Source organism: Leishmania panamensis (assembly GCF_000755165.1).
Source record: "Leishmania panamensis strain MHOM/PA/94/PSC-1 chromosome 16 sequence".
In the NCBI taxonomy this organism is placed as follows: domain Eukaryota; phylum Euglenozoa; class Kinetoplastea; order Trypanosomatida; family Trypanosomatidae; genus Leishmania; species Leishmania panamensis.
The window spans coordinates 128,715-146,432 of NC_025861.1; the positions used below are offsets into that span (position 1 = coordinate 128,715).

A 17,718-nucleotide genomic window follows, 5' to 3' on the forward strand; every position below is an offset into this window, starting at 1 on the left:
ACACACGCACACACACAGAGAGAGAGACACACGGATACGGCGAAAATGCAACGAGCGCGGAACGAGAAGGAAAGAAGAACGGTGCAGTGGCAAGAGCGAGAAAAAGAGAGCGGCTTGAAGATGCAATAGAGCAAAGTACGAGCCGTCGTATGCGGCACCGGCGGCGGACTACAGCTGTCCTGTGGACCAGCACCGCATGTGTGCGTGCGCCTATGCCTGATAAGAGGTGATGCCTCCCTCGCCAGGCGAAATGACAGACTTTCCGCTGCCTCCTTCAGGAAATTCCAGCGAGCGGCTGCCAGAGGTCCAACGACAGGGTGCAGTGGGGTTTGTTCGTGCAATCGAGTGTGCGCGAGAAACTAAGAAGTGAAAAGACAAAGGGGGTCCTTCGAACGCGTCATTGTCTGTTCCACACCGCCCTCTAGTGGCGCAAATGTCTGGTCAGACGTTATATCAGGCAGCGAAACACGGAGACAACTGCACTGCTGACCCGAGAAGGTGGAGCAGCAGCGATGAAGATGCCCGCGCACAAAGACGAGGCACCCCTTTCGTTGTTAGCGCAGCACAGACGACGTAAGGAAGAAAGTGTGGATGTGGGTCGGTTCGTCTTTGGGAGGGCTGCAACGGAGAGGGGAGCGATGTTGTCTTCGGCAAGAGGAGGACAAGAGGAAGACTTCGTGCGATAGACGAAGAGGGAGAACAGCGGGAAAAGAAAGAACAAGACAAGACAGAAAAACGGCAGCAGATGAGTGAGCGAAGAGCAGATGAGGTAATACGACACACACGGTGGCAACGGCGGGCCGGTGTATAGGACGCGGACTCTTCCCCTTTTGGTTCCTCGCCTTTATCCCCTCCCCATTCCTCCAGGAATGCCGCGTGTGGACGCATTCGCACGCATGGCTCATCCCCCCGCACGATGAGAAACAGAGGAGAGCGCATGCACGCAGGCTGCCAGGCGTGAAAATGTGCGCGCCGCCTGCACCTTTTGTTGTCTGTCTTCCTTTGCTGGGAAAGAGAGCGACGATCAGTCATTTCGATTCTAAACGTGCAAGCCCCGCACGACCACTGAAGAAATCAAAAGGGGAGAAACACGAGTCCCTGCAAGCCGGAGACGAGTGTAGCGACAAACTGTCGGCAACTCGGAAAACAAAACGATCTCTGAGAAAAGGGGGTCATCGGTGAAATCCGCTGTGCCATCCCCACATACGCCGGCACCCACACACACCCACACACACACACGACAGCAATGCAACAAGACAGCGGGGTTGACTAAAATTGCAGCAACTTGAAGCCTGTCTGCTGCTGCGTCGTGAGGTCGGTGCGAAGACGGTACTCCCAGTATGGCATCCCCTTATTGCTCGTCGGGTATCCAGGCGGAAAGACGATCTTCATAGTATCCGTCAGCACCTGCTCCTTGAGCAGCCGGTCCGACACCGTCGTCGTCGACATGGACGGCGAGGCGTTTACCTCGATCAGATGGGGATCGATGTTGTCGTCGATGAGGATGTCGTAGCCGTAGAGCTCGTAGGAGTGCTTGTCATTGAACATCACCGGTTCCACCGCCTTGAGTGAGTGGTAGATAAGAAATTGAATGTTCCTCATCATACCCTCCGCCGCGTACGGTCCGTAGGCCTTCTGAAGATAGAGGAACAAGTTTTGGATAGACCACTTGCCGCCATGCGAGGTGTTGTAATGCTCGTCGCCTTTCTGCAAAGCGACGTTTGTTAGGTGGGAGCCGAGGTCCTCCTGGGCCAGGCTACTGCCGGCGTATCGTGTTGCACAGAACCTGGCGAAGCCGTCCTCGTGTAGGTACGCCACCAGAGGCTTGTAGGACGTGACGAGGACGTACAGGCGCAGGTCGAACTTCTTGCCACCGATCAACAGCGGGTTGGAGATGTAGCGGCTGACAATGTACGAGCCAAGCAGCGCACCGCCACTGCTGCCAGGGCCAGCTGGGGCTTGAAAGGTTGCTGTGCTGGTGGTGAAGCCAGGAGAGGTCGGGCTGCCCGGGGAGCCGCCACCGCCACTGTTCGCCGTAGCGACTGCCGACTCCATGCTGCTCAGAAATGCAGGGCGCTGCTGCTGCTGAACCGACGACCACGCGCCAGGACCCCGGTTAGCAGAGCCAGTGGCCAGGAAAGAGCTGATGCTCTCCACCTCCTTTTTCTCCCCCATCCAGCGCTGCAGGGAGCGTACGTCGTTGATGAGAAAAATGCCCTTGCCCTGCGACCGCGACGTCGGCTTCACAATCCACTGCGTGTCGCGCCGTCTCTGAAACTTCTCCTTGAACATACCCATGTCATTCGGGATATTGTAAGTGAGAGGGACGCTATCGGCAAAGCAAAACGACTTCACGCGGAGCGGCCTCCCGCGCTCACCGCCAGCAGACGCGAGCGTGGAGGAGTCTGCAGCCCCCTCGACGTCGGTGGCGTTGGCCGATGCTGAGGTCCAATCCGTGGCGGTGTGCAGTGTCAGACGAGCGTAGTTGTCCCCTTGGTTCTCTCGCAAGTAGCGTTTGATGTTCTTGTACATGAGGTCCTTGCGGGTCAGCTCCGCGTGATCGGGAAAGTGGTTGATAATCTGCTGGTCCTGCCACCTAAAGGCGCTGGAGCAGATCGTATGGCGGACGCGTCTAACGTGCATCCAGAAGAAGTGCCAGTCGCCGAGACCAATGTTCTTCTCATCGCCATCACCATGAGCAGAAACGCAGATCTCCTCAACATTAATGCGCCGCGCACGCACGTGGGAAGAGGCGGCAGCGGCTTCATGCGCCACTGCACTGGAGCTCCTGTTCATGCGAGGTGACTCGTCCATCCGCCCACTCACCCCTTCAGTGGCTCCGGCGTTGGGGATCGACGGTGGTGACGAGAATGCTGCCGAGATCGTTGGATGTGTCTGCTCCTGTTGGTAGCGCTCGAACATGAAGTGAATCACCTGCTTATTAAGATCCGTCCGGTAGCGTAAGGTATAGTCGCCGTGATGGTGACCGCTGCCGTTGCTGGCGCCGCTGGTGGCCCCCGGTCCCATGACGACCTTTGTGTGCCGCTTCCCGGCCAACGACGTCACCGGCATCACCACACGCGACGCGGCGCCACTGTTTTTGTTGATATTGCCTGCATCGCCGGCAAGGTCCGCTGAGAGTGAGTCGGCGTCAATAGCATCGTCGCTGCAGTCATCACTGTCCTCCGGTGGCAGCGTGCGCTGGAGTTGCAGATGAACCTCATCCATGTCCGCTACATCTGCCGGTTGCTCCAGGTGCTGCTGTGGTGGTCGCTCTATCGGATCCGCATCGACCTCCGGCGCCGGAGCCGAGGCCGCGTCCGACGCCACCAGGCGCTCCGTAGGCTCCGCCTTTTTCTTCTGTTTGGCGGAGAGAGGCGAGCGTGGCAATTTTGACGTTGCGGCGGGAGTGGCCAACGCTCTTCGACCCAACCTCCGCGTAGTCCTTCGTGCAGGTGCAGACGGTGCGGCCTTACTCATAGCCAACTCCTTCGAGCAGCCCTGGGTGGTCGGTTGAACGAATCCCTCTGGTGTCGCCGCAGCAGGTGTGTCACCGTTCCCCCACGACTTACAGCCACTGCCCCGGGCACCGCCGGTACCCTTTGCGGTGGGCTCCATTTGGGATAACGTGAGCCGATCAAATAAAAAAAAAGTGGGAGGGAGGAAGGGAGAGACGGCGTGTAAGAACGGCCGACGCGAGGATTGAGGTGTTCCCCCTTCCGCTAATTTATCAGCGGGCGTGCGCGCGTGTTGGCCGGCACCCCTTTTTTTTTTGTTTTAATGGTGCCGAAAGCGGAGAGAGAAAAAAAAATAAAAATATGAATCAGGCGAACACCGTGGGCGTGGGCGGAAGCGAGGAGGGGGAAGGGGAGGGGAGGGGGGGCGCCGGTAAAAAAAAGCGCGAGGGACCTCCCCTCCCGCTAAAGCAGCGACGGCTTAAGTGAAGAGAGGGAAGGCAGTGGGGCCCAGCAGCGTACCGATCACCCACAGGCGCATCCAAAACACACTGTCTGCCGCTCGTCTTTTTCCCGTTGCCTGTCTACTTTGCCGAGCTGCTGTGCGTGCGGCTGAAGCGCAAATACACCGCTGCAGAACGTGCGTCTTGGTGGGCGATTGGGTACAGATGGCTGTACTGGTGGGCGGGTAGCATAAGTGAGAAGGTCGGTGGACGGGCGAGCAGAGTGATGATCTCTCAACAGGCCTCTCCACTGCTGAGAGAGATCGAAGAAGAGGGGAGGGAGAAGCGCCACACCCACACACACACACACGCGCGCGCGAAATAAAAAGGGGGGCTCAAGCGTGTCCGCCAGCGTATGTGTGCGCGTAGTGGCGCCAAGGCGAAAATAAGATGGAAGCAACGCCAAACCACTACGTAGGTGCAAGAGGAGGAGATGGACAGTGTAGCAAGGAGGCAAGACAGGAGGGAGCGATGTGATGCTCCTCGAGGGTTTATCGCACGCAATCGCCTATCCCAGAGGCGCACGGCGATTACCCTCCGCGAGTGCTTTGATGCGCGCCTGTCTGCTTGCCTGTCTCGGAGAGAGAGAGAGAGAAGGGGAGGGCAATGCGACAGAGTTGCGAGGTGCTACTCTTCTAAGACCTACACGAGGGGCACCACGGCAGCACACCAAAATGTGCCCCCCCCCCCGCATATCGCACAACGAAACCACAACAAGAAGTGCAGAGGACCCCTTAAGCCGCGCTGTTCCCTCCCCCCTTCCCTCTCCCCCTCCCCCGGTCAGTAATTCCCCCTCTTGAGCTTGACAGAAGCTCAAGAGGGGGAAGAAGAGAGGAAGCTAGAGACGTACCAAAGCAGAGAGAGAGAGACAAGCCACTTCCTCACCCATCTGCAGTCAACCGTGGTGATGTCTCTTCACCAGTGGCGCCCGTGTTGTTGCCTTGGACCTCAGCATTGTTCTTGCGTTGAATTAAACACTGCCATCGTACCCACACGTGCCAGTAAGATGGGGAACGAGGGAGGCAAGGGGGGAGTTAGGGAGTGAGGAAAATGGGGAGGAGAGAGATACAGCCCCTGTGCCGGCGCATCTGCACGAAGAAAAGTCAAAGGATAGCAGCTAGACTGGCACCCGATACAGGCACGGGTGAACAATCCGAGAGAGCGTGTGTGGGTGTGTGTGAAGCCTGTCCAGCCGCCTTCATGACCCAGACTCCTCCTCCTCCCACTGCTGCGCCTCTGCGCGTTCCCTTTTGTAGGTGCGTCTGCGCCCCTCCTCCAACGACGTGCCCAAGCGTCTGGCAGCATCAATATCCACCGGCATCGGTACGGTCACTCTCTTCCATCCCTCCTCCTCCTTCCCCCTCCCTCTTACCCGTTCTCCCATCGGCTTTGTTGTCGTTGGGGTTTAACTATTAACGTGAAGGAGATAAGAAAATACGAAAGTATGAGCGCCATCACACGCCCCACCTCGTGCACCGCCTTCCCACCCTCCCACACGCGCGCACACACACAACGCGATGCAACCGCAAACGTGAGGTAGCGGCAGCAGCCGTTGTCATGGGGGTGCGGCTCAGTGGAGGCCTCACTTTTCAAGCTAGAAGACCCCATAATGAAGCGCACTACGCAGCAGCAGTAGCAACGGCGCACGCATAAGACCGAGTCAGTGGGACTACCCGCGAACTCAATACTGCACCCTCTTCCGCTTCTTGGTCTCTGATGAAGTGCCTTGGGCGGCGCTGCCCTGTTCACATCTCTCGACACACTCACGCCGGCGCCGCTTCACACCAACGAATGCCTCATCCACATCAGAGTGGCTGTCTGCATCGGTGGGCGCCCTAGGACGCCTCCTTCGCCGCTGAACGGTCACTGTAGGTGCTGTGACATCATCTTCGTAGCGCTCCGCGATGGTACAGTTGCCGTCATGGTGGGTGTTTGCCTTGAATGCTTTCCGCTTGGCCGCCGTTGCATCTCGCGGATGCGGTGCTTCCCTTGCGGCAGTAACACCTCTCTTGGACGTGAGACTCACCTTCTTCGCGCTCGCCGTGCCACTACCTGCCACCACACTAGCCCCGCGTAAAGCCACTCCAACGCCAGTGTGCTCATCCGCCGTGCTGCTCATCAATGCTGCAACGTCCTCTGGAGACGCATCATCACCTAGGAAGTGCAGCAACTCACTCTCCAGGTCGCTTGGGTCGGTCGTCTCCGTGCGAGCCGCATATTTTCGGTCCTCCTTTGCTAGAATGGCACGCAACTCGGCTGATTCGGCCTGCTGCAGTCGGTGCAGTCGACGCTGCATGCGCCGCTGCTGCGGGGTCGTGAAGTGCTGACCTCGCTCCAGAATACCAGAGGTGATGTTGAGGGTGCGTCGCAGCTTCGCCCCAGCGGACTTGCACTCGCGCTGTCGCAGCTCCTCGGCAACCTTCTCCTGGTTGAGGTACACTCGCTTGTGCTCTGTCATCTGGCCTGCGGTGCCAGCGGTCCCATCTGAACCACCTCCTGTGGTGCTGGCACCGCTGAAATGAGCAGGTGTTCTGCCCTCAGTCGTGACAGCTGCTGAGAAGAGAGAGGGACGGATGGAGACAGTGCGTCCGCGCAGGTGCGTGAGAGGCCCGCCATTCGCAAGAGAGCCACCGCTAGCGCGGCGCGCCCTGGTGGTATGGTCGCCTTCTTCATAGGTGTCCTGCGGCTGCGCTGTCGCCGCGTCATATGGGCAGTAAAAGTCGAGGTACGTCGTGTTCGGCGGGTAGGGAACGTCCACGTAGGGCACGTTCTGCGGCATCGTGATCGGCCTCACCACCGGCACGGGGTCCTCGACTTGAATGTGGCCATGCATCGCCATCATGCGATGCTGCTCGTGGCGGCTCAGCCGTCGCCGCGGCGGATTGACATTCAACTGAACCGGCGACGTGAACTGGCGGAGGTATTGCTCGCTCTTTGTGAGCCAGGGAGCCGACACCGTAACGGCGTCTTTCGCAGCGCGCGCGATCGCAGCCGTGTCGTTGCTCGTCTCCAGGGTCTTCAGAATAGACTGATGCGACGCTTTGCTGTGCAACCCCGCGGCGATGCTCCTCGGCAGCGTCGCCTCCGTCGGCATAAGTGCCACGTACGTCTCCAGAGGTGTCAGGGGCTGCGAGTCTGTCTTGAAATTGGGGAGGCAAATGCATGTGTTGGTGCGCTGGCAGTGCGCCGCTGCAGCGCGTAGGTGGCATAGCTGCGGCGCTGCGGGTTCTGGCACGTAGTGATAGTCCGGACACACACCTGTGACAACTGTGTGGAGCGACCAGAGCGCTGATTGAAGAAGACTCATGCCGACCTCGATGCTTGACTGGCCCGTGTACTCGGACGCCTGTACGACGTCTGCGAGGAAGTCGATATCGATGGCGCTGAGGTTAGGCGAGACAAGCGTGCTGTGCGGGTATGCAGCGCGCACGCTGCGGTAGCGCCGCCACAAGGCCATCGCCACCTCACCAGCGCCGGTGTAGTGATCGCCGCCGTTCAGCAGGAATAGAAAGATGAAGTCGATGCGGATAGACGGTAGCTGCGACGGCGAGAAGGGCGTGGCGCCGCGGGTAGCGGCGGTCGCCTTCAGCCAGCGGTACAAAATGTCCGACACACGAGTGAGTTGCAGAGAGGAAGGGCTGACAATGCTGAAGTTGTGGAAGGCGGTGGCGCCGAGGCACGTGATGACGAGGTCAATGTCGTTGCCTATCACCACAACCGAGTCGTCGGGTCGACAGCGCAGACATGGCTTCCTCGCGACATCACCACGACTCCCGGCGCTGCCGTTGCGCTGATAGCGGCTAGGACCGCCACCGTTATTGCCCCACCGACCAGCGTTGCGGAACCCCCTGCCAGAACGCGGCGCCTTCTCGTCTTGCGGCGTCTGCTCGGTGGGGTCTGCTGTGCAGCCTGAGCCGTACGCGAGAAAGGCTAGCGCACGGGAGATCTTCGCCTCGCCCTCACCCATGACGGTGGTACCGTAGAGGTACACTGGGCATGCACGGTGAAGAAAGCCACGGCCGCGATTCAGTTTGAACTGTGCCGCAATGGCGTTCTCGAGCTCGATCATGAAGAGTGACCCGGCGGTGATGGAGAGCGTGTTGAGCTGCTGAACGCTGCCGGTGTCCAGCAGGGAAACCTTGCGCCGTCGAAGCCTCTGCGTTTGCAGCTTTGCAATCGGGGCGGGGCCGTCGAAGCAGATGCTGAGCGACTGGCGCGGCGCCACCACCTCTGTCACCAGTACACGCAGCCGCTCCAGCACCTCCTGGATGAGCTGCTTCTTTGTCTTATTCTCGCTGCTTTGGTGGTGGAAGCAGGAGTGTACAATACAGTTCATGTCAACCAGTACGTGATCGGCCATCGGTGTGCAGCTATCACCCGTGACGCACCCGGCGCTTTCCAGACCGCTTACGTGGGAGGAAGATGTTAAGTGGCGCCGGCGCGCCCCACTGCAGCCAATGCCATCCTCCTCAATGTTCTCGCCAGCATCGTCATACAGCGCACCCGACTCCGCGCCAGCGTTCTCGCCAGTGATCTCATAGTAGCCCTCCACTCGAAAGCGTCGCTTCGCCTCCTCAGCAGCCTCCGTATCGCTCAGTGGCACCGGAAGCAGCCGCGTGCATCCGCACGAGTCGATAAACTTGCGAAGCCCTAAAAGTCCCATGTATTGTGGAGTGATACGTGTGGGGCACCTGAATCTGCGTCTGTCTGCCTGCCTGTGTGGGTGGGTGTATGTGTGCGGGTGTGCATGTGCCCCCCACACCTAAGTGATTGCTCAGTCAACAGGAAATGTGCGCGCGTGTCTGACTGTGTGTACTCTCGCCCCTCTCCCTCCTGTCACGCTGCCGATCAAATCGCTACGAACGGGGTAAGGGGGAGTTTGCAGGGGTGAGTGGCCGGGAAGAAGGCTGAGTAGGTGCCCAAGTTAAGTCGAACGAGCGAGAACGAGAGAGGCGAGTGAGTGGATAGCTTTACCACAAGGAGGAGGAGAAGGCAACAAGGCCTGTGGGAGCGCATGTGTGTAGTCGCAGCAACTGTAGCGCTCAACTCAGCGCGTGCTGCGCGACGGAGGAGGAGAACGGAAGAAGAAGCCTCGCACAGTAAAAAAAAAAACGAGAGAGACTGCGCGTCCACCACTCCCCCTTTTACCTCTCCAACTAACGAAGAGCCCATGGGGCACCTGTGCGAGGAGCGCCTCGCTTTCCTCAGACTTTCTTTGACGGTGTCACCCTCCCCCTTTGCCTCTTCTCTCGTCATAGCTGTAAAGGAAAACGCGCGCTGACGTTTGTGCACGCGTGGTGCGCGCCGGCTCCACCGTTTCCATTCATCCGCCCAGGACGAGTCCCCCTGTCTGCCTCCTTGACTGCCTCTGCGCGGGTGACGAGCACACACCCAAGCGGTGAGGACGCCAAAACTGAGCTGCAAAGCCATACAGCCTGCAGTGTGCGTGAAGAAGAAAGGTGGAGGAGACACAAGGCACACTGAGGGGGAGGGGGGGCACACGGAGAGCGACGCTTAGAATCGTTGCTGCGGACATCACAGGCACAGGCGCGTGGCAACGGCGCCACCTTTTCCATCATGCAATGCCCTCGACTCTGACTGCATCCCAACAGGGAGCATTGACCCGAAAAATGACCTTTTCGTATTGGCTTGGGGAGGTCGCAGTCCCCTATGCGCGCCGGCATACAGAGCGAGAGGGGAGAGGCATGTCTGCTACGGCGACATGCTGCTGTACGAAGAGGGGGACGACAAGGCAGGCAAGAATTCCGCAGGCCTCTTCCCTCCTCCACTGCACGTCCTCCTCTTCCCTAAAGACTTAGTCGAGGTGCTGCTTGGCTCCTTCGCCGCCAGCGATGCCGCTGCTCACGAATGTGTAAATGCCGAGGTACCCAACAAAGACAAGTGCCCACACGACGTACGCCGCTAAGGGCACAGCCATCGACGGCAGGAAGAACGAGCCCAGTTGCTCCAGCTCCATGTTGAAGCAAACGAGGGGCAGACGGTAGGCGTCCACCGGAATGGACAGCGCACGTGGCTGCACCTCGACGACCGGCACAAAGGGGTCATTGGTGTCCGACGCCGCGCGGATAACGCCATGCATCGTGGTGGCGTCAAAGTTGCTGTCACTCGCTGTGCTATCGATGTCCGCTCTGTCTACCCACACGTTCTCCTCCATGCTGAACTCAAGCGCGTTGTCTCGGCTGGTGACAAAGACTAACAACTCCGTGTCCTGCGGCTCCTCTGCCCAGCCTCGAACTCTCGGAGAGGGCACACCTGCGACGTCGTCGTTGCCTTCTACAAAGCGCACCACACTGGAGCGGCGCACTTGATAGAGCACCAGGTCAAAGCCAACGCTTGGTGGGCCCAAAAAGCTGAGCCGTATCATGTAGGACATGCCCAACTGCAGCTTGTCCAGCACATAGCGCTGACGCAACGGCACGGCGTCGCATAGGCCACCACAACGCTCCGCGGAGGCGTGCCCTGCGTCGTTGCTGCAGAGCGGTACGTCCGCCGGAAGGGTGGGGTTGCGCAGACACTGCTTGATCATAGGCGTGCCGGGACGCAGAACCTTGTACATGTGGGTGTACGGTGGGTTGGAGTTGCAGTGCCGGGCACTGCGAAGCGTTGCCTCACCACCCTCGGCAACACTGAGGCTGGCAGCGGTGTCTTTGCTCATGGGCACAGCCGGAGACATCAGGGGTTGAGTGGGGCCATCGGTATCGCGCTCGATCTGAACGAAAGGGGTGGGATTCTGGATCACACTAACGCGCACCACGTAGTACATGGAGGAGATGGCGTACAGTAGTACGAGCAGCGCAATAGAGAAAAGCACAGCGTACCGCAGGCGACGAAGAACAAACCAAAGAAAGCTGCTCGGCGGTGCCATTCTCGTCTCTGTGGGTGACGTGCAGGAGCAAAGGTGTGTGCGCGTGCGCGTGAGTGAGAGAGCAAGCGAGGGAAATGTCTCGCGTAGCGCAAACACGCAAGAGAAAAGGAGGCGCTTCGGAGCAAAGGAGCGGGCGAATGAAAAGAGAGGGGGACATCCGTGATGAGAAAAGGAGGAGATGAATTGTCGGGGGGAGGGGGGGGGGCAGCGCAGGGGTAATCAGCGGAGCACATTTCGTAGTTTGCAATTAAGGTTGGCTTTCCCTATGCAGCACGCAAAGCAACAACCCGGGGGGTGAGGAGGGTAACCGCTGTGTTGCGCATTCACCACATCGACAGGGGTCACAGAAACGCCGCATGAGGGTGCCACGGACGGCAGAAAGAGGGAGCAGCAGCGAGGAGCGGTGGTGGGCGCAGCTCAGCCCTGCCACTGTATGTGTGTGTGTGTGGGTGTGTGTGTGTGTGAACGAGGGTGAGAGCCCCGCCTCGAAAGACGCTCATGAAACCTACTCCAGAAGGCAACATAAAGCAAATACATTAGCACCACTGGGCATCACGTCGTGGAGGGCCGACGCGCCGGGGAGGACTTCGTGGTGGTAATAACAATGCCATCACACCTTGTCCATGGCACCGGCACCTGCCCGCTTTCTCTTCCCATCCAGATCACCCTAACCAACGTCAAACCAAGTGCGCCAACAGCAGCAGCACACCACAATCACCCATACAGCGCAGTGGCTCAACCTACGCCTTCTCCCTGTGACGCCGACACGTTCAGGCGGGTACGCTACACGTCGAAAACACCAGCCACCTTTACAACTGTGCCACGATCGCTGCAGCGCAAAGCCCCTTTTTAGACTTCGATTCCGCGGGGTTTGTCACTACGCCGAGGCGTGGTGGCATTAGCAGGCGTGCTGACCGGCTGCATCTCACACGAAGAAACGTTATTGGGGCTTAATGACTCAACGTGGTCCTTTAGACGAACTTCTTCCTCCACGCTCAGCGCCGGCAGCACTGCTGGTCCCTGAAGGCACGGCCTCTTCCTTACTCTTCTTGCGACGGCGATTCATCTGAACTTCGCGCAGCTCTGACACTCGACTGCGCAGCGCGGCTTCGATATTCGCCTCGAGTGCCGTGACACGTGTAACGTCGTCCTGCTGACGACTGGTGAAGTACCGGTACTGCTCTGCCGACCGCTCTCCGGTGTCTTCGGGAGAGTGATCTGCTAGCTGGCCATCCCTGCGCGAGTCCGCAGTGCGGCCTTTGGATCGCTTGCCGTGGCGCTTGTCGGGGAGGGACGCCCTCTTAGCACTCTTTGGTGCGGCAGTCGTCACATCACTCCCCCCCGCTCCGGCGCTCTCGCTGCTGGTCGTCGCCGCCGGCCCGCGCTGCAGGGCCTCCAGCGCGACCATGTTGTCCAGCTGAACACGCCTAAAGTACTCGAGCCACTTGGGATAGGACTCAATCAGCAGACTAGTCGCCCGCATCTGCCAATCCGTTTCAATGCGAGAGGCCGCTGCAAACGCGTTGGTGATTTGCTTCTGCGCTGAAAAGGGCGTGGTGAGGTTGTTGGCGCGCAGCAGCTGCACCGCGAGGTAGGCAAGATCCGTGTTTCCCGCCTCCTGCGCCACCCCGAGGAATAAATTCGACACAAGTCGGACACGCTCCGTGTCGTTCTCCGGCAACCCTAGAGAGCGCGGTGCGCGGCCATTTGCGAGACTCAAGATAATGCCGGGCAGCGTTGCCACGGCGGAAGCGCGCTTTGTCGGGTCGACCAGCTCCATCGCCAGCTGTCGAAACAGCGGGATGTAAAGCTCTTCGCGCAGGTGGTGGCGCTGTACAACGCGTGTGAGTGGCATCACATCTTCGAAAGAGGCCCAGTGCGCCTCCAGTGCGCGACAGAATGCGTTCCACCGCCGCTTGCCCATCGCCTCCGCAGTGGCGTGAGGCCGCTTGAGCGTAGCAGGTCCATCGGTAAACCAGCGAGCCATGATCTCCTCCGGTCGCACCGGCCGGAGGCTGGTAGAGATGGTTCCAGCGCCCATACCTCCCGTGGTGGTGGTCACGCTGCCGCTGCTGGCACTTGGGCTGCTGCTCTGCAGAACCTCTGCGTCTGCCGTTGGCACCAACCCCTCCTTCACCAACAGCGCCACCACATCGATGAAAGGCATGTACAGTAGTCGGTAGAGGGATGGCGTGTATCCGGAGACGAGAACCCGCACTCGCGTCTCCAGCTCAGTTGGGGTCAACTCCTCCGCCGGGCCCGTGGCGAGGCCGGCCGTCGGATCCTCCAGCAAATTTAATTCTAGCGTTGATGTACCGATAGGGTCACTTAGGCGCGCTCGAGACTCCGCCTCGAGGCTGATGGCCTCGAGCTTGGAAAACTGGCGCTTCCCACCAAGAAAAAGCGCCTGCGTACAGCTGACAATCCCGCGCCGGTGATCGCCAGCCGCGCCCACCGCCTTACGGGTTGCACCCCGGAACCTCGAATATGCGCCAAGTCCACTGAACGACACCAGCAGAGAAGCCCGAGCTACGAGATGCGTCGCACACGCGTTTTGAGCTCCGCACGCAGAAGTTGTGGCAGCCGCCCGCCCGACCATCGTCGCTCTCGACATGTCTGTGACCCCGATGCGTCGACTTGAGTAGAAAAAAACAGCAGCGGCAAAGTTGGCCACCAACTCCCTATGACGAGCCAGAGGGGAAGCGAATGCCTGTCCAGGGAAAATCCACACACGTGCCGCACATACGCCAAGGGCTGAGAGGGAGTGAGGGGGTGGGGGTGGGGGTGTTGTGGAGGCGGGGGGAAGGGGCGAGAGAAAGGTGGAAGCGAAACAGCCGGACAGCGAAGGACAAACACTTAGAAAGCAAAGCTGCACACGCCAGGGGAGGCGAGAGTGCAGGGCGCATGGTCGCTCCGCTCAACAAGAGCGGGGAGGCAAAGGTGCACCGCACGCCAGCGGCAACACGTGAGCGGACAAGACGAGCGGCCCCACTCGCTCCCTTCAGTTTTCTACGCGAGGCACGCCGACTCCCTCGGCCACACGACATCAGTTCAACTCCACTCCTCCCCCAATCCTGCCACCCACCGCGTCGCGCAGTGCAAAGCAGCGCCAGGCACGCGGTGCAGCAGTGCGCCGACCCAGTCAGCTCGGCAGGGCCCCTGACTCAGGCTCTGCCCACCCAACCCCTCCGCCCGCTCCGCAGGCCGCCTCACAGCCGCTCCCATGGTGCTGGCGGCCGCATGGTGCATCCCTCGCAGCGGCGCAGGCACCCCACGCCAGCGGCCACCGAGGCCCGGGCGGGAGACAGCCCAAGCCACGCTCACCACAGGAATGGCACAGACGTGTCCATCCCTGTCGCAGGCCGCTCCGGCGCAGCGCCATCCACCACCTGACCGCTGGCATCGGCAGCGATACATCGCCCTGGCCTCCCCTCCGTCGTAGGTGCTTGCGCCCTGTCCCCACCAGAAGTGCCTCGGCATTTGGCAGGGATGGAGAGAGGGGGGCTGCCCAGCCTCCCCACACAGAGTGGAGGTAGTGCACTCCCCTGAGATACCACGCGCTGACGTACGTCCCCCTCTCTGCCATCACGGCATTCTCGCCGCCTGTAGAAGTAGAAATAAAAAGAGGTCATACGAACTGGCGTACTTCAGCGAAGCAATGCTGTCCGGGCTGGCAGGTGAACGCGCAGGGCAGGCGGTGGCGCAGTCGTGTGCCTGTCGGCCTCTGGGTGTGGATGAAGGCGTTGGTTGGGATGGGAAAAGAGGTGAGAGTCGGTGTCCATCAATTATGTTGGTGCTTCTGCCTTGCTTCCAAGCATGCGTGAGTGTGTAATGATGCACCCTCGAGTACGCACAACGCACGCACACACGGAGAGACCAGAAATGATACCTGGGACTACTCGGCAGGAATGTTAACCGCAGCAGGAGCAGTGCGCACAAGCGAAGCTGCCTTGTTTAAGGTCCTCTTCACGTAGGCCAGTGCACGCGTCCTTGTGGAGGACACCGGGTCACTTTCCAAAGCGCCACTGGCAAGGGCCTTTGCAGCCGTCGCGAAGCTCGCCGGTTCGTCCTCGAGTAAGCCGAGGAGTGGCCCAAACGAAATATGAACCCAAACACGCCGTTGCAGCTGTACCAGCCCCACGAACACCTGCACCGGTGGTACGGCGCACCTGCCCCCCTCAACGTCAGTCTCAGATGGCCCGCTAGCGCTGAGTGTGCTGTAGGAGCTGGACTGATGCGTCGGCGTGGATGCCACACGCTTGTCCTGCGGCGTGACAGGTGGGTGGGAGGCCTCTGTGAGAACGTCGCTCCACGCGTGCGCCAGCTGCACTGTGGCCTCGTCCGCCGCCGTAAGCCACCGCAGGCACACAATCCCGAAAACAGCGGCGTCTATCGAGGCATCAAAGCGGCCGTCACCGCGAACGGCCTGCAGCACCGCACGCACAAACTGCTGGTGTGCGCCAACCCGCTCCGCAAGCACCGACGACGACGCGGACACGGGCGGAACGACTCCGCGTGGATTTGCCTTCGATGACTTGGCCGTCATCAGCACACCCGTCAGGTGCTGCTCGAGCAACCACCCTCCCATGTGCGACAGCGGCGACACACGCAGTACATCGCTCTCCGCCACACCAGGGGTGATCCACTGGTTGAAGGTGTGCTGCCGTGCCTCCCCGAGGGCCTGGAGAGACCAGGCCACTTTGCGAATGTGAGCAAAAAAGAGTGCCATGGAACCAGTGGTGGTGAAACAACTTGCTGGCGAAACGGGCAGCGTCGCGTACGGCATGGCAGTTGACAGGCCAGTTGGCACCAGCACGGAGTCGGCCAGCGAGGCCGCGGCGTAAAATTGAGCGAGGACGGCGTCCCGCTGCAGCAGCGCAGGTGGCGCACCTTTCCCAGCGGGGCCGGCGAGCAGAGCGGCACCGCCGTGACTCGCATCAATGTGGTACCATACGCCAAGTCGCTGGCAGAACTCACCCATGGCTAGCAGCTGATCGACGGCACCACTGAGGCCAGAACCGAACGTGCCGACCACCATGAGAGGGTACAAGCCTGCCGCTACATCCTCAACGAGGCGGGATTGCAGCTCATGCACGTCCACCGCGTAGTTGTAGAGGCTGCACGACTCGCCACCAGTAACAGCGGTGCCAGTCGAGTGAGCTGTGGGCAGCGGCAAATCGCGCTTGATTGCGACCGTTTGAATGACACGCACATGTGCTATGCCGAGCAGCTGCGCTGCCCGCACGAGCAGTGCGTCACACTGATCACCACAGTACAGCACGAGTCGGCTGCTCTGTTGCTTGGCAGACTCGCTGCCGGCAAAGGCGTTCTGCTGGCCAGAACCACGCGTCACCGCTTGTGTGCGAGCTGTGTGAAGTAAAATAGTGTAGGCCTCCAGCGTAGTTGAGTAAAGCGCTCCGCCGCCGTCGGCGGCCGCGTTGGGTAGCGTTGGCGTCCGGGTCGAGGCCTTGGCAAACACTTCATTTGCAGTTGCGACGGTGGGTAGCGCTGTCAGTGGAGCCGTGGCAGCTACACTACTTGGATTCGACGATGTCAACGGGCGTGGCGCAATGTGGCCGCTGGTCGTGCGCATGGCGGTGGGCCAGAGCATCAGTGCTGCCTGCGCTGGGCAGTGGTTGCTGCCATGGCGTGCTGGGCCATCACTAACGGCGTCACCAGTGAGCAAGGAGGTACTAGGCAATGACGATGGCCAGTGGAAGCGACTTGGGAGGCCAATACAAGAGGCAACTGTGTTGGCCAGAGCCCTCTCGACTTCGCTCAGCATGCCTGATGTGGAAAGGGTCGGTGCTGTGCTCTCACACCCCATTGCCGTACCGCCAGTGAGGGAATGATGTGCCTGCACCAGCTGAGCTCCAGAAGCTAATCCCCCTGCGACATCACTGCCAGAGACGACAGCGGCAGCCGCCATGCCCGCTAGCCACGCACGCAGGTGATCCACAAAAATGCTCGCCTGCCATGGTGAGGAAGTAGTCAGTGCCGACAAGCAGCCACAGTCGCCTACGTCTGATGAGCGATCCGCCCCCTCCGCCCAGTCACGGTAACACCGCACGGCTGATTCTGCGGCTGCTGATGAAACGGCGGCGGACAAATTATTGTCTGTGGCCGAGTTGGTGTCAGGCAGAGTAGCAGAAGTAACGTCAGCCTCCGTGGCGGCAGGGGATGAGCCTCCTGCGACTGGGGCCGGGAGCTGTTTCGTGCGCGCAGGTGCGCACACAGAGAGGTGGTTAGAATGTTTGCTGATGGCAGCGGGGCCTCCCAACACAACTTCTACGCTAACCGCGCGACCGTGTGGCGATGGCACTGCGGGCACACACGCCCCTGCGGCAGCCTTTGCCGAGTGGGTGGTTGACGGGTCTGCTGCGCGTCGCAGTGCTGTGGCTGCAGCCCCAAGCAGCTGAGCCAGTCGACGCGCCTCGCTGGCCAAACAGCAGTACAGTCGCGCATTGGAGACTGGAACACGTCCCATACCTCAGCGAGTACAAGTGGGCTGGTGTGTCAGTGAACGCACACGGACTCTGGGACGGGCGCAATCACCTGCATGCTGTGATACGACCGCAGAGGGCACGGCAGGCGCATACGTGCAGTCATCAATCCGTAAGGTAGATGAGGAGTGGAGAACGGGAGACGGGGGGAAGGTGAGACGCATGACAGTGAGCAACTGGTAGGGTGGCGGCGCAGGAAACCACGACGAAGGAAGAACGAATGTGATGCGCGTGTGAGGCTCACTGTGGTGCATCGAGCCACGGAGCGAAGGCAAAGAAGAGGGATGAAACTGAATACACAATACGCACACACACGCACACACACAAGCCTCACAGCGAGGGCGGATGTGGTTTGCATCGAGCCCAAAAGG

At 60.2% G+C, this 17,718-nt stretch overlaps 5 protein-coding genes across 5 annotated transcripts, besides 1 other annotated feature; all 5 read right to left on the bottom strand.

Annotated features, from left to right (window-relative positions):
- Positions 1-1,269: 1,269 nt before the first annotated feature.
- On the bottom strand, positions 1,270-3,480 carry LPMP_160390 (tubulin tyrosine ligase, putative; the record flags this gene model as incomplete). Its single annotated transcript, XM_010699264.1, has 1 exon — positions 1,270-3,480. The coding sequence occupies one exon, from the start codon at positions 3,478-3,480 to the stop codon at positions 1,270-1,272; it is 2,211 nt and encodes a 736-aa protein (XP_010697566.1).
- Positions 3,481-5,639: 2,159 nt separating this feature from the next.
- LPMP_160400 (hypothetical protein) lies at positions 5,640-8,621 on the bottom strand (the record flags this gene model as incomplete). The annotated part of the gene is made up of 1 exon (XM_010699265.1): positions 5,640-8,621. One exon carries the CDS (start codon positions 8,619-8,621, stop codon positions 5,640-5,642), a length of 2,982 nt encoding a protein of 993 aa, XP_010697567.1.
- A 1,152-nt stretch (positions 8,622-9,773) lies between these two features.
- Positions 9,774-10,844, bottom strand: LPMP_160410 (hypothetical protein; the record flags this gene model as incomplete). The annotated part of the gene is made up of 1 exon (XM_010699266.1): positions 9,774-10,844. The coding sequence occupies one exon, from the start codon at positions 10,842-10,844 to the stop codon at positions 9,774-9,776; it is 1,071 nt and encodes a 356-aa protein (XP_010697568.1).
- Positions 10,845-11,802: 958 nt separating this feature from the next.
- On the bottom strand, positions 11,803-13,443 carry LPMP_160420 (hypothetical protein; the record flags this gene model as incomplete). Its single annotated transcript, XM_010699267.1, has 1 exon — positions 11,803-13,443. One exon carries the CDS (start codon positions 13,441-13,443, stop codon positions 11,803-11,805), a length of 1,641 nt encoding a protein of 546 aa, XP_010697569.1.
- A 432-nt stretch (positions 13,444-13,875) lies between these two features.
- Positions 13,876-14,420: a repeat region.
- A 319-nt stretch (positions 14,421-14,739) lies between these two features.
- On the bottom strand, positions 14,740-16,437 carry LPMP_160430 (pyridoxal phosphate-dependent decarboxylase, putative; the record flags this gene model as incomplete). The annotated part of the gene is made up of 1 exon (XM_010699268.1): positions 14,740-16,437. The coding sequence occupies one exon, from the start codon at positions 16,435-16,437 to the stop codon at positions 14,740-14,742; it is 1,698 nt and encodes a 565-aa protein (XP_010697570.1).
- Positions 16,438-17,718: the final 1,281 nt, after the last annotated feature.